We start from the raw sequence: 19813 nt of genomic DNA on the forward strand, positions 1-19813 counted from the left end.
GTTAGCATTTTGTGGGGTAGTTTCTTAGACAAGCATTGCAGGAGAAACCTCTTATAAAAGTTGATAGATCTATTGCTTTCGCAGGGGATTTCTGGGCGTTTCTAAGGCTTCTTATTTGCTGGCTCTACTGATGATGGGTGGGTTACATTATTCGAGGCATTGACATATAGCTAGCCCATTATCTTGTTCATGACTGATATGATTGAGTTAGCGTTGTCGACTACTGTGTTTTTTATTATATTTTTTTTTTTTTGGTTTTGGTTTTGGTTTGGGTGGGATTGGATGATGGAATGTGATGTCGATGATGATGGGTGCAAAGAAATACATAGCGATATAAAAACGAAATCTCTAAGAATGTATGGCATGCAATAACGACTAGGAACGATAGCTAGAAAGAACGAATTAGGGATGAACGAGCGAGATAAGTTGTAGAGAAGTAAAAGAGACGAGCTTAAAACGACGAGAGAGGAACGACGAAAGATCGACAACGATGAGGAGCGCACGATGATGAATCGAGTTCGTGATAAAGTAACGAGTAGCGAGTTACGAGTAGTGAGCAACTAGTAGCTAGTGCCCGCACTCGCCTTTCTTGGTGTTCAGAATGTTTTTTTTGTCTGTTTTTTTCTCTCTGCTGTCGTTTCGGGAGGCTAAGTTCACACAGAAGCTTTGGCTGTGGTTCGCTGCTTCCACTACGCAGCGCATTTTGATTAATTTTATTGAGATGAGATTGTAAAGACTGTGGGCATAATTTTCACAACTTAAGCCTAGATCGAACTCATACCAAGCAACACCCGATGTCCTGCTGCCGCCAGTCGCCCCTCCTCAATGCCACCTTCTGCGACGGTAGGTGACCTGTTCGTTGACCAGCTGCCAGAATTTGGCATTTAGCCAAAGAACGAACAGGAGCAGCTGCATGAGCAGCGGCCATTGCTGCAGCTCGTACCGCGTCCTTCGCACCAGCTGCTGCAGGCGACGTCCGCCTCGTTTACCCCCGCCGCCCATTGATCGATCCTCTGGCGGCTCATAGCTCAAGTTGTAGTTGTAATAGTAGTAATAGTTGTTGTTGTAGTGCTGCATCTCCACCGGCACCACATCTAGGGATTCACCCTGCCCCGAAACTTGGCTGCTACATTGGTTTTGGGTCTCTAATTGTTGATGATGTGGAGGATGGGCCTCAAAGCTATATTGATTGGTTGCTGTTGGTGTTGTTGTTGTTGTTGTTGTTGTGGTATGATTCGTGGAATGGGTTGCATTATTGTTGTTTGGCTGGTTATCATAGTTATGGCGGTATTTTTGTGGTTTACGATAATATTACATGATAACGCATTTGCCCTTTTCGGCCCACGGATTGTTCTTCTTATCCGGCGCATTGATCAACGGATCGTTCTTCTCGTTCTCCTCGATGAACGAACGCATTCTGTAAGAAAATTTTAAGACATTTTATTAATAATTTATTCTCTTAAAGGGGTAATACGTTGAAGATAAAAATAGAGCTTCCTGAACCTAATGCATTTCCCTGTTCTCAGAATCAACTGGCTTTTCGCTCTCGTTATTCAGGTATTGTTCTTGATTTACGTGCATTTTTAACTTTTATGTATAGCAGCATGACTTTTTTTTTTTTATAAACTACTACAGACTCACTAAACTTACTACGCAGATCATTACTTTAAAAGTGGCTTATAAATTTTGATCCCATTTCGTTCACCTTTACCGTAAAACTTAACTGAGCTCCAACAATTTAATGCGGTAATCTCGTCCTTTAAAGCTCATAAATTGTGTAAGCTGTCGCTCGTCCTGGCCTTAGTTAAAAATCAAGACATTTTAAAGGGAATAAATACAAAAAAGGGGCATCCATCCGCACTTAAAGCTAAGCGGACATAAACTTGTAAATACCTTACTTCTGGTAAAAGAGGGAAAAAGGTGTTTGCAGGAGGAGAAACACAAGCTTATATTTGGGTCTGAATGGCAAAGGACAGCAAATTTTATGTTAATCCACACACAGATGGACATTAAAAATGTTTGAACAGTTTGCACGCGCCAAGGAAACTAACATTTCAAAAACCCCCATTTGGAAAAAATTTTCCTTATTTACCCCAAACCCGAAAAATATAAAAATTCGCATATAAATTCAGAGTGTTGTTGCCGCACTGCCATTGTTGTTTCTTTGTTGTTGTAATTCGCTTATCCTTTGGGGCCATAAAAATGGAGGTCCTGCCGTTCGCATTTGTCCCTCACTTTATTCCCTCTGTCTGACTGTCTCTCTGTCTGCCTGCCAGTCTCTTCCCCTTCATCTGTTTATCTATTTTATTCCGTTTTTGCTACTTTCTCCTCAAGACAAAACATTTCGTATATTTCCCTCTTCCACTCGTCCACACTTTTCGTTTTTTATTTTGCAAAATTTGCAAGAATTTATTTATTTAAAGGGAGTGTTTGCGAGGAGAAGAAAGCTGCTTGAAGGCACATCTTCTGGCAGCTGCGAAATAGACAGTTGGAGAGACAGTCGTCTGGGAATGAGTTTTGCATTTCAATTTGTTAGTTTGGTTTCTTCCTGTCTCTCGCATTCAACTTTATTCCTGAGTCTCTCAAATACAAAGCCCTCTTTATTGCTTTCTTGTTAATAAGACTTTGTGGAAGTTGTTGAATTAAAAGGGTACAAGTGCTATTTACTTTCGTTGCCAAAAGTTGTCTTAAGTGAATGGAAGTTCTCTTTTAGAAAGTAATAGTTATGTTAACTGAAAATAAAACTCTATAGAAGGATTATATAACTAAATACTTGATTAAACATCCAAACTGTATTTATCATAACTTTTAAATATGTAATAACTATTCAAATACCCAATTGAAAGTTTGAGGAAAACTGCATGAAAATGTTTGTCTTTTATGCTGGTCAATCTAACCAACTTATTTCAGAGAAAAGGAGAAAGCTCCAGGCACTTTTCCCATTCCAAAAAAGCCAGTAAATAAATACTTCGATTGCCCATTTGCCTTGGTTGCTTTCTGCACTTTCCGGCAAACAAATTGCATATTCCAAAAGCGGCAGCATTTTGTGGCTTATTTATTGGACAAATGTTTTCTTTTGGCTTCTTGACCAAATGTTGCAGCTGTTCTTTGCCTTTAAATTGCCCTATTCCGCTTTTCCACAGGATTATAATTTATTTTGTTTTGGGTGCGGTGTGTTTGTGTGTGTTTACGCTTTCATTTGACCGCAAAATTGCTTTAAGCATTTGTGCGGTTGCTTTGATGTACAGTGTTTGTTCGATTAAATATAATGATTTGCATTGCATGTCCTGCAGGACGTTCAAATTATTCGCGCGTGTGTGTTTTGAGATGTTTGCCGTGAATAGTTTTGATTGTTTCTGGCAAACCCCTTTTCCACTGATTGCTCCTGCCTGGCTCTCAATTATCAAATGCCAAGGTGTGCAGGTGGGGTTCGCCCTTGGTGTAATAATGGGCGTGGCATGCATGCATAATTTAACTTAACAAGACCATGTCGTCGGTAGCGATGTCCTTGTTACTTCGGTGTCGTTATCCTCATGCCTTCGCATACGTACGTAAGTTGGTGTGTGTGTGCGTTGGATTTTCTCTATTTCCTTGCTCATTTTCCGCATCAACAGAGCAAAAGGCAATATCATGCCAGCGGTTGGGAATATATATCCCACGAAGGACTGCCTAAAACAATGCCCCCTGCATCCCGTAGCCCCCTTCAGTTTTTCGTCTCTATTCGCCCTGGCTAATGGGCTTATGACTTTGCGGTTTCAGCCTGTGCAACCGGGAAAACTCACACAGACACAGACCCAGCCTTATATATAGAAACGTAAAAATAAAAATCCACAGAGCTTAGGAAATATTCTTTTTGGTTTTCTGCTGTTTTCTCTGCTCTTTTTTGTTTTTGTAAGGGTAAACAAAGGCCAAGGGTTTTCAGGGGTTCGAGATTCGGTTCGGCAGTCAAGGCCAGGTCGAAGCGCAGTAAACAAAGTTGTTATGATGACGCTAGGTCTTTGGCAACCTAAAAGTAAATTTGGAAAATACCCAGGGAATAAAGGCCTTCCACTGACCTTAAGGTTACAGACTCCAGCTTGGCGCTTATCATTTAACCCTTTTAGTAAGAGTGTTGCTGAACATGCATTTTTAATGAGAGTATCAAAGCAGATTGAAAAGAGAAAAATAACAATGACCTCGGGACCCCTTAAAATATCTAATTTTAAAAGCCAGAACAAATAAGAAACAAAAATGAAGTAATAGCAATTAAAATTTACTGCCCATCATCATCAGGCTTCCATCATTATTCAGGCTTGCCAAAGTTTAGCAGACTGTGTAAGCCAAGAAATAGTCTAGAAATTCGCTGCTGAGTTTTCTATTTGCCTTCGAGCTTCTTAGGCTCACAAGTGCATGACATCATTAGCATCTGTGATGAGTTTCCCTTGTTTTGGCAACTTTTCTCATAACACAAGTAGGTAATGGGAATATAAGTAAAAGTAGACGAAATGCCACAGGGACATAAAAAACTTTTATTCGTCATCTGCATTTAATTTGAGTGCCTTTGCCGAACATCAAGGAAACCCGGCATGGAAATGTGTAAGCAAAAACAGGTTGAGTGCCTCTCAAACTGCCATTCAGCGGCGAACACATTGAAAACTAATTCAGCAACCGTTAATTTAATATGTGGACCACAAGACCATAGTCTCCCATCAAGTCTGAAGCCCCTTTTGCTAACCGCAAAACCCGCATGGCCATGTCGACCACGCTGGGCTTTTATGTGCTAATTGAAAGACCTCCCAATCCACAGTCTGCGTTCCTACACATACAAATGTATGTACTTCCCGGTTGAAATGGAACTGTGAACTGAATAAATGTAAGAGCTTGAAATGAAAAGTCACTTGGACGCAGTTCCAGACATCATCAACCGAGGAGAGAAGTCCTGACAACATTTTGCTTTTAGGGTTAGGCGAATTAATGTTCTGTGGTGAACATTTCTGAAATCAGAAATCAGAATGAAAGAAGGCAGGAAGTTGGACCGCAAACGTGGAAAGATGATGATGGAAATTAAACGATAATGAAAATCAGCGGATGTTTGCATTAGCAGAAATAAATAATTCAAAGGAAGCTAAATGAAATAATTCAAATGGAATGAGCTAGCTAATAGAAAATGCTATTTGAACTAGAAAATGTTTAAATTCATATATAATATTTACTTGTCAAATTGAATTACCTAACTAAGCCCTTTAAGGTAAGCTTAGCTTTTATTAATAATCATAATTCCCAATTTAATGCTATTTGATGTCTTATATCTATCTTATTATTTACATTTACCATTAAACATAATTGTTTGGGACCGCAAAGGGACATAAACCTTAATTGACAGGAAAACAGACACCGTTATGTAATTGAAATTAAATTGAAATGAAATCAACGTGAAATTTCGTGCTGATGATTTCGATTAATGAAGCAATTTGTCGTATGTATCTCACAGAATGAAATTCGATTTAAAGGTCTAACTCACCCACATCAATCTGAGCTCAACAAACACACACACACACGCAACCTATAATTAAATGCCAGACCGACATTTGGAATTTCTTCCTGCTTTTTCAGCCTGAAACCATTCAAGCAATCGTTTACCTTTGAAAGTTTTCTACCTTTTCCGGTCTGTCAGCTGCACAAAAAAAAACACAAACACGAGGTAAATGTTGATTTATGACAACCACAACACACACACACGCAAATGTCTATGTGCCTATACGTAATCACACGCAATCTTAAGCGCCTGAAAGCATGCTACAAAAAGCATTATTTATCGATGGCAACCGCAGCAGCAGAAGGCGGTCGCATTCGAAAGCAGATAGCTTAGATCCAACAGCTCCGAAATTAGAATTGCCTGCTTTTTCCCAAAGCCCAGAGCTCAACCCAAGTCTCCAGCTTGCTTCACCGACCCCCACCACCACCAAAAAAGCAAGCCCCAACCGCTGTCATAGCTCCCACATACATTTCATATTCAGCTTGGGTAAACAAATGCGTCAGCCACATGTCAATTTGCATCTGCGTGTGTTTTCCTGAGTGTGCATGTGTGTGTGTGTGTTTGCCTTTATCTCAGCCCCAACCCCCTTCTTCCTCAACAAACAATGTTTATCTTTGCCACGCATGTGACAGAAATGAAAAGCTTAAAATTTCATTTCAAGCCTATTATAATTGTTTACACACACATTGGTTGGTGTGGGAAATCCGAAAACATTCCTAATTCTCTTCCTTTCTATCAGGTATCCATTATATTCCTATTTAAATATATAGAAAAGCAATTTGAGGAGAGAGCTTTGAACAAGTTTTACATGCTTGTATTTTTATAAATATTTTAATGAGATGATAATTTGGCTGCAATTGATTTTGTTTTTAATTAAAAGAACAGTTGTTGGGATAAAATTCTTTTAAAATTCAATAAAGAAATTCCTTGATTTACTTATACACCAAATAACGAAAGGTAATTACAATTTATAAAATTTTTAAATTAATAATAAAGTAACTAAGTTCCATCAGAGCATTGTAAAGTCTCTTTAGCAAATTAAAAGATTCATGCCCTCGACTAGTTTCCATACGACCATAAATAGGGAGTGTTTTTTAGCTCGACCTTCGCCATAAACTAATTTCTAGCTCATTTCACCCTCACACCCACACACACACACTCATGCACCGGCTCTCATCTGGATAAGGGTGCATGTGTGTGTGTCGCGGCCTTCTGCTAAATTTAGCACACTTTCCAGCGCCACAGCAAGAAAAACAGAAAACCTATGCCGAAGAAACGCAAATGGCACTTAAAACTGAGCAGACAAAACTTTGAGGGTCTTCCTCCCATAATTTGCATACATATACATAGGTGTACATGTGTGGTCGTGCACAGGTGAGTGGCTGTTTCGGTATTTGTAAGCCATGGTCTTGTGCTCTTCCAGCTAATTGCATTTTAATGCGCATTATTCAGCTGGCCATTGCATATTTCTCAGGTGCTTGCAACACAGAAATATGCATAAAATTCCGCTGGCGTTGTTTGTTTTTCTATTTAGCATAAATAAATTGCATGTGGGATATGCAAATTCGCTGTTGTTACACGCTAAATGGATGTGGATGCATTTTATTAGGTAAGCTGTGGGCGAGATTTGCATACCTAAGAAGGAGGAAAATCGTGGTGATGTAAAGGATCCTCTCAAATGATGGGAATTGTGTTCAACAGTAAATTTAATCATTATATATGTAATGATTTATGACAACTTAAGGTACCTATCCTAATATATATGCAAACTACAGGTCACAACTGAATGAAGGAAAAAGAGGAAAATCAGAAACGGAGCACAATGATTTGTGCAATGAATAGCTAAACGGCAAATCAAGAATGAACTACTGTTGACAGATGTTTGACTGGCTTGGTCATTGTTTACTTTCGTGAGAAATGGAGAAGGGACCACCTTGATTTCGGGATAAGCCAATCTGTCCATGTGATATGAAATGCACAAAACGCTAATCGTTGCCACGGAAATGGCCAAAAAGAATGCCCTCAGCCTGATCCACTCAATGAAGGGTATCTCTTTTCTTGGTCCCCTTTTTCTTGGGTGTCTTTCTCAACTAACAAACAGCTTTATTATGCACCAGCCGACATCCAAGACCCCTCTCACCTTCATTTTTGGTTCGCCACAAAAGTGTGCTCGGCATTTTCTTAACCATTTCCTTGGCTCGCTGGCATTCTTTTGGCCCCAAGCTTGCCTCAGCCACTACTACTGCTGCTGCCTTTTCATGAATAACAAATCAGGCTAAAAGACAAAATCTTTTCCACACCCAAGCCCACATTCTGCCGCCGGATCTCTAGGATTCCGGAGGTCGGGGTCTATACCCTGAACGGGCAAAAGCCGCAAGTTCTATGCATACAAAACTACTCCGAGCACGATGACGAGGATGAAAGCCTTAAAAACAAAAAGCAGCACAAAAAAGATGTTTAGCATGGGGAAAGATGGGAGGGGTTCTGGGATAGGGTGGACTGGGCATATAGATGACTGGCTGTAGATGGAAAGGAAACGGCCTCCTCTGGCCGGTCCACTTTTGTTGAATTGAAAAGAAATTGTGCAAAAAACACTTGAGCCGAGCTCTTCTCAGTTCTAGTTCTCGATTCAGAGTTCTCAACGTCGTCGTCAAGTGTTTGTCAAAGTTTGCCCCAGGTTAGGCCATGGAATTGTTGCCCGTTTTTTGTTCATTTCAAAAGTAGCAAATCAAATGACGTGTGACAAGTGCGGTCCGCAAGGATATTTATGCGAAAATCAACTCTGCAAAAGGAACTGACAAATAACGGGCTCAACCGGCAAGGCCATCTTGGAAAATATACATAAATAAAAGGATAATAAGTCAACAACATCAGGAGAAAGAAAATTTGGAGTGGTGAGTGAAAAGGTCACCGTCTCATGCCATCTCATGTATTATTTTCATTGAAAATCTTAAGACTTATTTTCGCTCTGAACTTTTCGAATGTATTAATATTATTTTGAAATTTTGTTTGGAAAAAAACACCATTCATAAAGGACCTTTTTTAGGTTGATATGCATATTTTATCTTTTATAATGTAAAAATAATAATAAATGCTACTAGTAATTTGAGTTTCATTAAATTCAATAGATTTCTCGAATTTCCCTCAACTCCATCGACCTGAAACTTGACAGGCAATTTTCTTTAAATTGTCTTGCATTTCTCAAAGTAATTTGCCAAGTGAAATTCGATTCGAGGAAAAGGAAAAACAAAAATCAATGCAAAATGGAAATGAAAATGGCTAAGCTCAACGTGCACGTATTTTATGTGCCGAATGGAAAAGACAGACCTAAGGTGAATAAAGCAATATTTTCCATTTCCCCAATCACCCAACCACAATCCCACTTAACTGTAACTGTGCAGAAATCGAAAATACAGAAACAGAAATGCTAAACACTTATGGTATATATACCTATATCTGTGAGCTGTTTGCTTATTTACAATTCCCAGCACGCACTTCCTCCAGGGAGGAATCGAAGGTGGGTGGGTTGGTTTTAAGGGAGTTTAAGCACATAATACCTGAGCTCACTACGATAATTACAGATCGAATGGCTTTTAGATACGCACATATGGACTGGAGAAGCCGGTTAATGCAAATGCATAATCCTGCCCCACCATTCCGTTCCAGCCCTCCTGCTCATCCTGCTACTCCTGCTGATGATGAAGTGAATGTTGAGGCGGAAATTTAATGCCAGAAATTGCAAATTTCCTGCTATCAAAAACTTGTCGAGCGTTGTGGAAGGAAGCCTTCTGCCTTCATCTAGCATGTATTTTTTCCCAACCTCCCCCGTTATATGATGCAAAAATGCTTACCAAAGTGTTCTGCTCGTTCCCGTTCTGGTTGTTATGTGTATTTGCATATTTGATTTGCAGAAGAGCCAGTTATGCTGCTGCAGCCGGATTTTGTCTCCCATTTGAACTCATTCCCTGTCTTTCCCAAACACACACACTCACATGTCATACACATTTGGGTGCAATTGTTTGCGGTCCAAAATGAATCTCATTTGGCAACCTCAGACTCTACTCTTCCCTAACACAATCTTGGGGACTAACAAATCATGGGTTAAACAAATCAAGATTAGATAATTGTCAAAAGTTTTCGCTTGGAAGAGCAGTTAGTAGAACAACCTCGTATATGGCTGAACTTTACTCTACGAAAGGGTTGATCTTTTCCCAATTAAATAGTTTAAAAACTATCAGGAAACAAGCTGTTTTAAAGCTCCTAAAGAATTTGGCAAAGTCAATCAAGTGAAAATGGCTTACGATGTTATTACCTAAAATCAAATTATTATGTCTACTATTGATTAAAATCTGAATAATTTGATGTTTTCAATGCAAATTTAGTGACTTCTTAAGATTAAACTTTAGTTCGAAGTTTTGACAATCACTAAATAATAATAATAAATGACTCGAGCTCTAATATTCTGTGAACCAATATAAGCTACTCTTTATGTAGTTTGAGGTCAAAGCCTGTCCCTGACTGATTAATTGATGCAAGAAAAATGATGGCCAAGTCAGGAAAACAGCCAAGATTGATAGTTTAAGTTGAGTTTAATGAGGCCTGCAGGCCACACAAAAACAAGTCCGCCCAATATTTTTGACCAGCAATCTCTTTAGCCACTTCCCTTCACTAATTCCGCTTCGTGAGTCACGCACTTTGTTTATTAATATTTATACATATTTAATCGGCCCGCAAAACTTAATTAAACTTTGCCACATTGCTTTTTTCCTGCCTCCCCCAAAACATCCTCCTAAAAAAAAACAAAAAAATGCTGAGCATTGCATGAATACCCTGACAAATTGCCTGCGAGGATGGCGATGGATGAGCGGTTGGTTGGTTGTTCGGTGGTGTAAGGACAGTGGGTGGACATTTCGTCCAGAGCCGAAAAGCAATTTGCAAGCTAAATGATGATGGTTCTCCGCACTTTGTTATGCAATTTTTAGCAGGCCAGCTAGTGGAAGTATTTGAAATGCAAATTCTCCACAGCGACAATTAATTCTGTCTCTTTTTTTTTTGGTGGTAAGGGAGGGTAAGGGAGGGTGGTGTTAGTGAAAATGTGTGGTCCAACTCAATATCCGGCGAAAACTAGGCTACAATTTGTTTGGCCGAAAGCCGAAAGTTGTTACAATTTGATGGGACATCATCAATTAACTGCGCACACACACAACTGTACTTGGCAACAAAGTGAAGTGGTCGAATTGGGAGGGTGGCAATAGCCAAGTGGGAGAGGCAGAACCATCATTACTGGCATCCTGCGGTTTTTCACCCACTGGTCAATTGCAAACGAGGATACAAAGTTGTTGCTTCGCTCTGCACGCTTGAAAAGTTTGCCGTATCCTTTTAGCGTTAACTGTACTTTTTTGTTAGTTAGTTGTCGCTGCTCTCAACTCGCTTTCACCCAGTTGCAGTTGTTATTCTTGTTGTTGTTGCGCTCTAATTCGCCGTTAAGTGGCTTTTGGACATTTGTTGCAAAACTTTTCTCCCATTTGAGCTCCTCTCTCTCCCTCTCCCTCCCATCATCTTCTGTGGCTTCTGTTATTCCAATGTCGATACTTTTAGCTGCGGTTTTACCCCGCCAGCAGTGTTGGTAAACGGCAGCAGGTTAAGTCCTGTTGCGGTGGCTTAATGAGTGCCAGGTAGCCAGGACGAAAAGTTGAGGAGACACATTGCAGCAAAGTGTTTAAAGTGCCGTCATGCTGGGGATAACAAAGAAGCGGAACACTGGGACAAAGGAGCACTCGCAAATTGCTTTTTCAATTGTCAAACTCCAGCTGAAGTGCATAGAAATGGGAATTAGTTTTTTGGCCTTTGGTTAAGCAACTCTGGTTGAATGCTTTACTAAACAATGGGGTCTAAACTTTTCACCAGTTCCCTTTGCAGACGAAAGCTAAGGGCATACCATACCTTGCAGCCACAAGAGGAGACTAAAAATAATATGAAAATACTACCATATTAATTCCCTGAAATCTAGTTTACTTAGAGTTGATAAGCTCCTAAAATAAAAACTAAAATAACTATAATAACTTTGCATATTTGATTGAAATATAAAATGTAATTCATATTTCTATGGTTTTTATTTATTCAACAAGCGCACCAATATTGCTCTGATTGCTCTATCGAACAAGGCAAATATTTAAATATATATATTTAAATACACACAAGAGCGATTTTAATATTTATCTTTGTGTATTTGAGGAGATCGAGCTACTCCACCGCTTGTTTATTAAAGTATTTTCCATCAATATATAAAATCTGCTGACTGAATCGCATTTTTCTGATCCCTTTAAGGTATACACCGATTCCATTTTTACCAACTCATGCGTGCGTCGGCATTTTTATGCCTCCACCATAGAAAGCCATTCCCTCGCTTTATCTGCAATCACAATCTCGATTTGATGACCATTTCGCTGAATAAATAAACCAATAATTTAATTTTAAGCCCACATTGCCGCTGCGGCACCTGAGAGCGGCGCAAACAAAGCGATTTCATCCATGGGCCATGAAGCCGAAATGGCCATCATGGAACACACACATGTGCCCGTATCTGCTGGGCATCTGTATGTGAATACACTGAGAAAAGTATCAAGTCGAGAAATTGCAAATCAATTTAATGCCTTGATGAATGAAGTTAAAAGACTTATTTTTCTATATTTGATCATAATGTTTATTATTCTTCTTTTTTCATATTATATATATCCCAAGTTTTTTCCCTGTGCAGTCGTAATACTAGCGTGTGGTCGGTGCTCGCTGAACGATCCTGTCTCATTGTTATGGACAATGATGCAGAAAGACAACCAGGGATTTTATGGCGCACATTTCATGAGCAAAAAGGAGCCAACGAAGACGCCGTCGCCGGGGAAAAGTTGTTTTAATTACAGGCACATGGCAGATGAAGCTCAGACGGAGGCGGAACGTCTTGTCATTTCAGCTGCTCCTAATAACCGACTGACACTCTTCCATGCATGAATGCATACTACAGAATGAGTGTGTGCTTGAGTGTAGATGTGTGTTTGGGTGTTTGACTGTGTCTGTGTCCAGTACAGTCACTGACAAAAGGCACTCGACGTGACCATCCACCATTACGTATGCAAAATTTAATTTAGCAAATGAAAACGGGGACGAAAGGGTAAGAAAAGACGTCGAAAAATGGCACGTTGAGGCTGCCCGACAGTCGCAGTCACATTTGCAGTCACAGTGACTAGCAAAAGTCATGGCTTGCACTTAAAATTAAAATCACCACCCTCTTGTTCTCTCTGTCCATTGTCTGCTTGCAACTTTTCCTCTCTTTTACTGTGCTTTTTTTCGCCCTCTCCTGGGCAGACACAATTTAACAAATTAAAAAAATGAAAGACCTAAAGGATTGAGAGCTGGCGTGAAGGAAGGATGCTGGCAAACAGGAAGGGACAGAGCAGGAAAACGACCGTGACCAAGAGATTTGCCAGCCGAGGCGAGAAATATGCAAAAGGCTTTGGGGAATTGCACATAAAAAGCTCATCTAAGTTTTTCCAACGAATGTGAGAAGGGAAATAGAAAAGGGGTTTCGGATAATATCGTATGATAGTGAATTAAAGTTTGATTAAGAGTAAACTTTCGCAAGTTGAGGATACTTTCATAGGAGTTTTTAATAGTTATAAATGGTTAGACCAGTCATAATTATCTTTTTAGAACTTTGATATACTTTGTTAGCATCACTTACTCAGTGGAAATGTAAGGAAAATTAGTCCATAAGGGCATAAAACACTTACCTGAAATAAAAATAATTAGTAATTAAAGAATTTATATAACCAATTTGGAAGAAGAAAATCTTAACTACGCTTAAATATTTCCAATATTAATAATAGAATATTATAATGTATTTAACCGCAGTATTTTGAAAACACAAAATTATCTAACCTCTTCTCCCTCGAAACCTTTCCAAAACTAATCTTGAAACTTCATATTCCATGGAATAGTATTCTCGCAATAATATTCACACAGACCGCTCATCATGTATTCTGGCATTTTTCCGCCAAAAAGCAGTAGGAACCGGGCCAAGAGAATTCCCCAGACAGTCGGAGAGGCAAAAACATTTCGACCTTTTTTTCGCTATATATAGAATGTTAGCATAGATGGCCGAGGGATTTGCCGAGGGACGTGCATGATTTATCGGATCGGGGACACGGGTCCGATGCTTTAATACGGTATTAAGTCATTTCATATATTATTTAAGCAGCGAAATGTGGGCTGTCAAAAATGCAATCGCCATAGAGAGAGCGAGCGGTGGCAAAATAAAGGGAGCGCAGCTCTTGGTAGCTTGCAGCAAATTCAATTACGGCCCCCGTGATGGCAGCCAACAGTCCGGGGGTAACGAGACGTAACCGTTGTGTTTGCCCATAAATTGTTTGTAGTTATGTCAATAATGTGTGCTGCCATCGCTGATGCGGATGCGGATGCTGATGCTGTTGCTAAAACACACGGCAGCTATCGAGTTTCGTTTTTTTATACTCTGCCTGCCTGCCATGTGTCAATGGGGGGAAAATGCGCGCAATAAAAAAATTGAAACGCCAAAGCATTGCCATTTTCCAGGACAATTCAGTAGGAGTCTCCTCGCCCTTTCCGTTCCCTCGTCACCCCTCGTTACATGTGTTCATAATTTCTGCTTTTATTAACAGCAGCAAAAAGCTGACAGGCGCTGCAAGAACAACGCCAACAGAGGCAGAAACAGCAAAGAAAGCAGTAATATTGTACAAATAATGCCATAAATATTTGAAATGCCAGGAAAGGACAACGAGGGCGGCTACAGATGTTTCAGAATCAATTGTGTAAACAGAGATGCTCTTAATCAGTTTGTAAACTTTTAAATTAACTTTTTACCAAAACTCGCATAAAAGGGTTAACAAACTTTCGTAGCTAGATTATCTGAACACCCCACTTGTTAGTCATTAGCTAATTGGCTGTCATGTTCATTGCACATTTGCAGTAAAGTACTTTGTAATTGAACTGCTAATTGGATCACTTGAATATTCTGGTTTTTTTCTTCTCGAAAATCATATTTAATAGAACGATAGAGGTAGATGGTAAACGGACTGCCTATTAATTTTGATGCATATAAAAGCAAATGACAATGCAGATAAAGTGTATTAGTCATAATTCTGTTCTTGTTGCCCCGCCATCGTCATCTTCATGGCCATTGTTATAGCCATCGTGAACATTGTCCCTCGGGCCAATTGTTCAATCATTGGGCTAATCAACGGTAGCTAATGGTGAGGGAAAGCGAGAATAAGCAAGGGAATGTAAGGAAAACCATAGTGAGGAGGTTGGGTCTGTGGTAATTGCAACTTGTAGTTGGAGGGCGTGGCCTTCGTTCCTACGGTTTTCTCATTAGACAACTGTTTAATTGGCTTTTGCTGCTCCTGCTTAAATGCTGGGGAAGGGAGATGTGGCAGTGGAAAACTAAAAGTTCTGGAATTCCTTGGGGGCGATAATTGGATGTTTCTGGCTGATCGTTGTGGCTTTTTGTTTGATGCACTCGTGTCCACCACAAAATTCCATTTGAAATCGACTTTTTGTGGCAAGTGAAACGCATGCTGCAGTTCCAGCTAATGCAGTTGCCATTGTGAAATGCCACACGAAAGTATGTTCGAATTTCCTTTGTAGCTCTTACAACCTAAGCTGCATCTAAGCAGTGCATTGTCCAACTGATTGAATCAGTTTAGATGTTGGTTTCACAGGAATTTTCAAAGAATCACCTTGGTCTTTTCACTGAAAACCACAAGGGTTCTAAATCCTTTTTACTCAAGATATTTGCAGCTTAATAAAAAGCTTTTTTATGAACTTACATTATGAAATTGTATACTGGCTTGTCTTAAATTTATGAAAAATATTTAATCACCATGAAATATTGATACTTTATTACAGAACAGCTTAGAATCTCATTAAATAACTTTTGGTAATGGTTAATCAATACAATCAACATATATCGATCTCTCTGATGGAACAGCAGCAAATGTATTAGTATAGGTCATATTCGTTATCCCAAATCTTTCATTTATGTACATAACATATATTGGAAAACCCAATCATACATTTAGACCCAATAATCATAACTCATGGTAGATTAATGTCTTCTCTGGCGCAACTACAACTCACTCTGGACTCCTTCGAATCGAAACTGTTTTCCCCGTACCACTTTCATGGAATTGCCACATTACAATTCATTTATATGTGGCATGCTTTATAGCATTCTCTCGCAGCGTTCGCAACCATTAATCAGCATTAAAAGTGTCAACAACAACAGAAAACAGGCAACAGGAGTGGCACGAGCGTGCCAGAACTCCTTGGCTGTATGCAAAAGCAAAAGAAAAGAGCGAAAAGCTCTCATAAATAGCTGCCAAGAAGACTGGGAGGAGACTGGAGAAAGTAGGAGAAAGCCTGCGCCAAGCCAGGTGAGTGGAAGACAGCGTAGTCATAAAGCAATCAGCAGGTGTTTGTCATATTCCAGGGAACAGTCCGCTAGCCTGTGTAATTTATTCTCCATAGCAAGTTGATAAGACTTTTCCTCCACTGGTTTTTGCTCACCCCGTTTGTTGTTTTTGTTGTCTATATAGGTCGTAGTATTTCACCTGGGGGAAAGGGCAATTGTTTTTCGGGTTGGTGGAAAAATGAGGGTAAAGTGTCTGTCTGGAGTGGAGGCTTGAAAAATGTGTGTGCAAGTTGGTCGTTCGGGAAACTTTTCAGGCGGAAATTGGTTCTCTTTCGTCAAACATCAAGTTGAGCCGGAACCCCATCAAATAAAATTGATATTTGTCTGGCATTAACAGCGTTATTTGATATATTAGATAACCATTAAAAGTATACAATATTTCCATTCTATTTTTGTAAGGTCTTCTTGGAAAGACGCCCTTTTATGTATTTTTAAAATTTTATCATTTCTGTTTTATGTTTCTATACAAAATTTACTCAAAACACTTTTAGGGAATGTTATTTTTGAACATAAAAACTTCTTAACAAGTATTTATTTATGGAATAATAATATAAAATGCAGCAAAAACGTTCTTCTTTCTTCATGCCAGATTCCCCCAAGAAAAACTCACCACAAAATTATTAAACTTTCGCGTTAAAAGTTCGTCTCGCTGACCGAAAACCTTTTGTTCGAAATGTTTTGCATTTAAATGAAATTGAATAAGCCGCTAATCCAATTCAGTGGTCCACCCTGGGGGCGGTGGTTGCCGGCAATGTAGGCGTGGCCTTGTGGGGCGGAGCAAACAAACAAAGGTTAAGCCAAAAGCCAGAGGTGACCGAAACCGCAACCGAAAGCAGCAGTTGCCACTTCCACATCCTGCTGTTTTCATTGTTCGTGCGGCATGTACTGGCAATTAATTTGCATGCGAAGCCATTTTAGAGTTTACACATAGACAAAGAAATTCTCTGGCATTTCCCCCTGGCGAGTTAAAAAGCTCACAACATTCCTTGACCACTTTCCGCTCTATGGAAACTTCAATGTTTTCCCAGCAGCCATTTTGTGGAAATCGCATCTTATAGCTGCATGTGTGCTTAATGCCGCGCAATGGGCCATTGGAGAAAAATGCCAGAGAGGATTTTCCATTTATCCCAGCATCGCCACTTCCAGCTGAGTTTCATTTCGATAAGTTAATCAAAGTTTGTGTTGCTTTTGTCGCAGCTTCTTTTCTGATCCAACATTTGGCCAGAAAGTCAGCTTGTGGGGCAGCCAGCCAAAAAGCTGAAAAGTTGTATGCCATCAATGGACTAAAATTAACGAGAACTGAAAGAAAACAGATCGCTCCGAGCCGGAAAAGTCAATGATTTTGCAAAGTTTTCTTCGCTTTACAAGCGATGATACAGCATTCTTTAAGTTAAGTTGAAGGAAGTGAAACTTAAAGGGCTTTGAAAGAATGCAAAGGTAAAACGAAAAATAAAGTTAAATTCTTATAAAATAATCATTTGGGAAAGGCCAAAAATTGCACAAAATTAAATTTTAGAACCGGGATAGTCTAAAAATATCAATATAAATATTTATCTAAAAGCAATTTAAACTCCTATCATGAAACATCAACAGCCCCAATTACTGACAGCAAGCAATTTATGGTTCTTGGTATCGAAAAAGACAAATCGAAAGCCCAAAAAATAACGAGAGAAATTTCAATATTTTGGTTGATTTATGGGCACTTCCGAAATTGATTGCCCATATATGTACACCCAGTAAATCAAGGGATATGAATCTGCTGATTTAATTGAGAATAAAGAATGACGGGTATGCAGAGTAATCGTGTTTTATGTTTGTAAAGTACACGCAATACCCAATTCAGAATGCAACAAAGATTAGAGAAAGTAAAATGCATTTGCTGGCCGCGGGGAAAATGTACAGCGCATATTAAACCACAAGGAAAATGGGGGCGTGGCGCGGTGGAGCCGTAAACTGCCAGCGAGCGGCAGTAAAATATGAAATGCCATAAAGATATATGTTCATATATATAGAGAACAAGAAGCCCTAAAAACCAAACAGACACAAAAGTAACATAATTTTCCGCTTGAAATGCGCTTGAAAGCGTTTCCCATATTTCTTACCCCAGTGCCTCATTCTGCATTATTTATACACCACACATCCTATGGAAAAAATAGAATATAAGCGGCCACAAATAAATTGAGAAGCGGCAAGATTTATATGCAGCAGAAGCAGCAGCAGCGAAATAAGTTTCCGAGTGGAGCAAAACTGAAATTCAATTTATGCGATGTAAAGTAAAAGTTTCTCCTCTGGACACCTGAGCTCCTTTAATACTGCGAGTTGGAGTTGCCACCACCAAAGTTTCGGTGAAAGAAACCCTAGGCCAGACCCCAGGATACCTCCACACATACATGGATGCGTCCTGACCAAACATTAAGGTGAAATGTATGCGCCTGGAGGTATGCAACATTTTGTCTACGACACCCGAACGGCCGACAGGACGAAAACGAAAACTGGGCGAAACAGAGCGGAACGGTTGGGAACGAAGGGAAATTGCGGGCTGGAGCTTGTCACGCACGGTGGTTTCTGTGGTTCCAACACAAAACCCATCCTCGTCCATCAATCATGGCTTGCAGGAGACTAGGAGTATATGCATGTGTGTGGCTGTACATGTGTGTGAGCTGGTTTCGGGTTCCATTTCGTCGTTAGGTTGCCTGCAACAAATCGGCGTAATGTGCGGTGTTTGCTGCACTTAACGAGTACATTCTTTGCCCACCCAACCAATCAGCCAGCCATCCTTTTGGTCCCCACTTTGTGGTCAGTCTTGTGCAATTGCGACCATCAATCGTGAGCGCTTCGGATACCGCTCTCAAAATTTAATTGACTTTGATTTTGCAAAGTTTGACATATGTCAATGACTGATGACCGTCTAATTTGACCCGTTTTGTGTGCTGATTAAGTGACAAATGTTTGATGTTTTGTGAAATGGATATCGATGAAAAAAATAATCAACCGAAAAACCAACAGAAACAAATTGGAAAATTTTTTTTTTTTTTTATTATTTTCCATTTGACAGGTGACACTTTATTTTGAAAATGCGAAATGAAACTTTTATTTTGAATAATAATAGAGTTTTTGTGGTTGGATATTTTATAATTGGAAATATTTTTTAATTGGTTGTCTGCCTTTGTGATTATTCCATCAAATTGTAGTTGGAAAATCAAATTATTATGGTTTCCATATGTGGTTGTTTGATATATTAGGAAGGCATTCCTGAACTGATTTCTTGAAAAATCCAAATTTAAAAATAAGCTAAATAACTAATAATAATAATAATAAAATAATTTATCATAAATTCATTTTAGCCCTTACGGATATTCCGCTCACCACTTAATGTTAAAAGCAAATTATTGAATTGATCCTAGAAAATTTCTAAAATAATTTATACAACGTAATGCGTTTCAAAGTATTTACCACATATATGAGCTCACTTAATAGCATTTTGCCTGGCAGCTTTTGGATTGTAATTAACACCTCGAAAGAGCCAACGTGACTCAGTAACAAACTGAAAACTGAGACTCGAATCGGCCAAAAAGAGAGAATTATGCACAGAAATAAACAGAGAGAAATGCGAAGCGTGAGCAGATTCGGCTAATTGAAAAGAGCCCCATCTCGACGTGTTGCAAATTAGTAAACAGATTCTCAACTGCACATCGCCATATCCAAGGGAGGCGAGAGTGGGCGTGGCACTTGAGAGGAGGTGGTAGTCCAAATAACGCCTAAAGGGAAGTTGAGAGGATAGGGGGCAATAAGCAACT

The 19813-nt window shown here is 39.5% G+C and overlaps 2 protein-coding genes across 3 annotated transcripts in view; both read right to left on the reverse strand.

Moving 5' to 3' along the window:
* Positions 1 to 671: 671 nt before the first annotated feature.
* Positions 672 to 1080, reverse strand: LOC108108300. The gene has a single exon (XM_017216313.2). It carries the CDS (start codon positions 1075 to 1077, stop codon positions 823 to 825), a length of 255 nt encoding a protein of 84 aa, XP_017071802.2. The 5' UTR covers positions 1078 to 1080; the 3' UTR covers positions 672 to 822.
* A 7-nt stretch (positions 1081 to 1087) lies between these two features.
* Positions 1088 to 19813, reverse strand: part of LOC108108305 (guanine nucleotide-binding protein subunit gamma-e) — a 37700-nt gene continuing 18974 nt past the window's right edge. The window contains exon 3 of one of the 2 annotated variants that reach the window (XM_017216326.2): positions 1088 to 1417. In XM_017216326.2, coding sequence (XP_017071815.1) covers positions 1312 to 1417 — 106 coding nt within the window. In that variant the 3' untranslated portion in view covers positions 1088 to 1311. The remainder of the gene's footprint in view (positions 1418 to 19813) is intronic. The other variant, XM_017216335.2, reaches the window with a different exon arrangement.

This window comes from Drosophila eugracilis, unplaced genomic scaffold (assembly GCF_018153835.1).
Source record: "Drosophila eugracilis isolate 14026-0451.02 unplaced genomic scaffold, ASM1815383v1 contig_445, whole genome shotgun sequence".
In the NCBI taxonomy this organism is placed as follows: Eukaryota; Metazoa; Arthropoda; class Insecta; order Diptera; family Drosophilidae; genus Drosophila; species Drosophila eugracilis.

Bases quoted from the DNA above. Each gene is read 5' to 3' on its own strand.
- LOC108108300 (XM_017216313.2), bottom strand. From the start codon at position 1,077: ATGCAGCACTACAACAACAACTATTACTACTATTACAACTACAACTTG.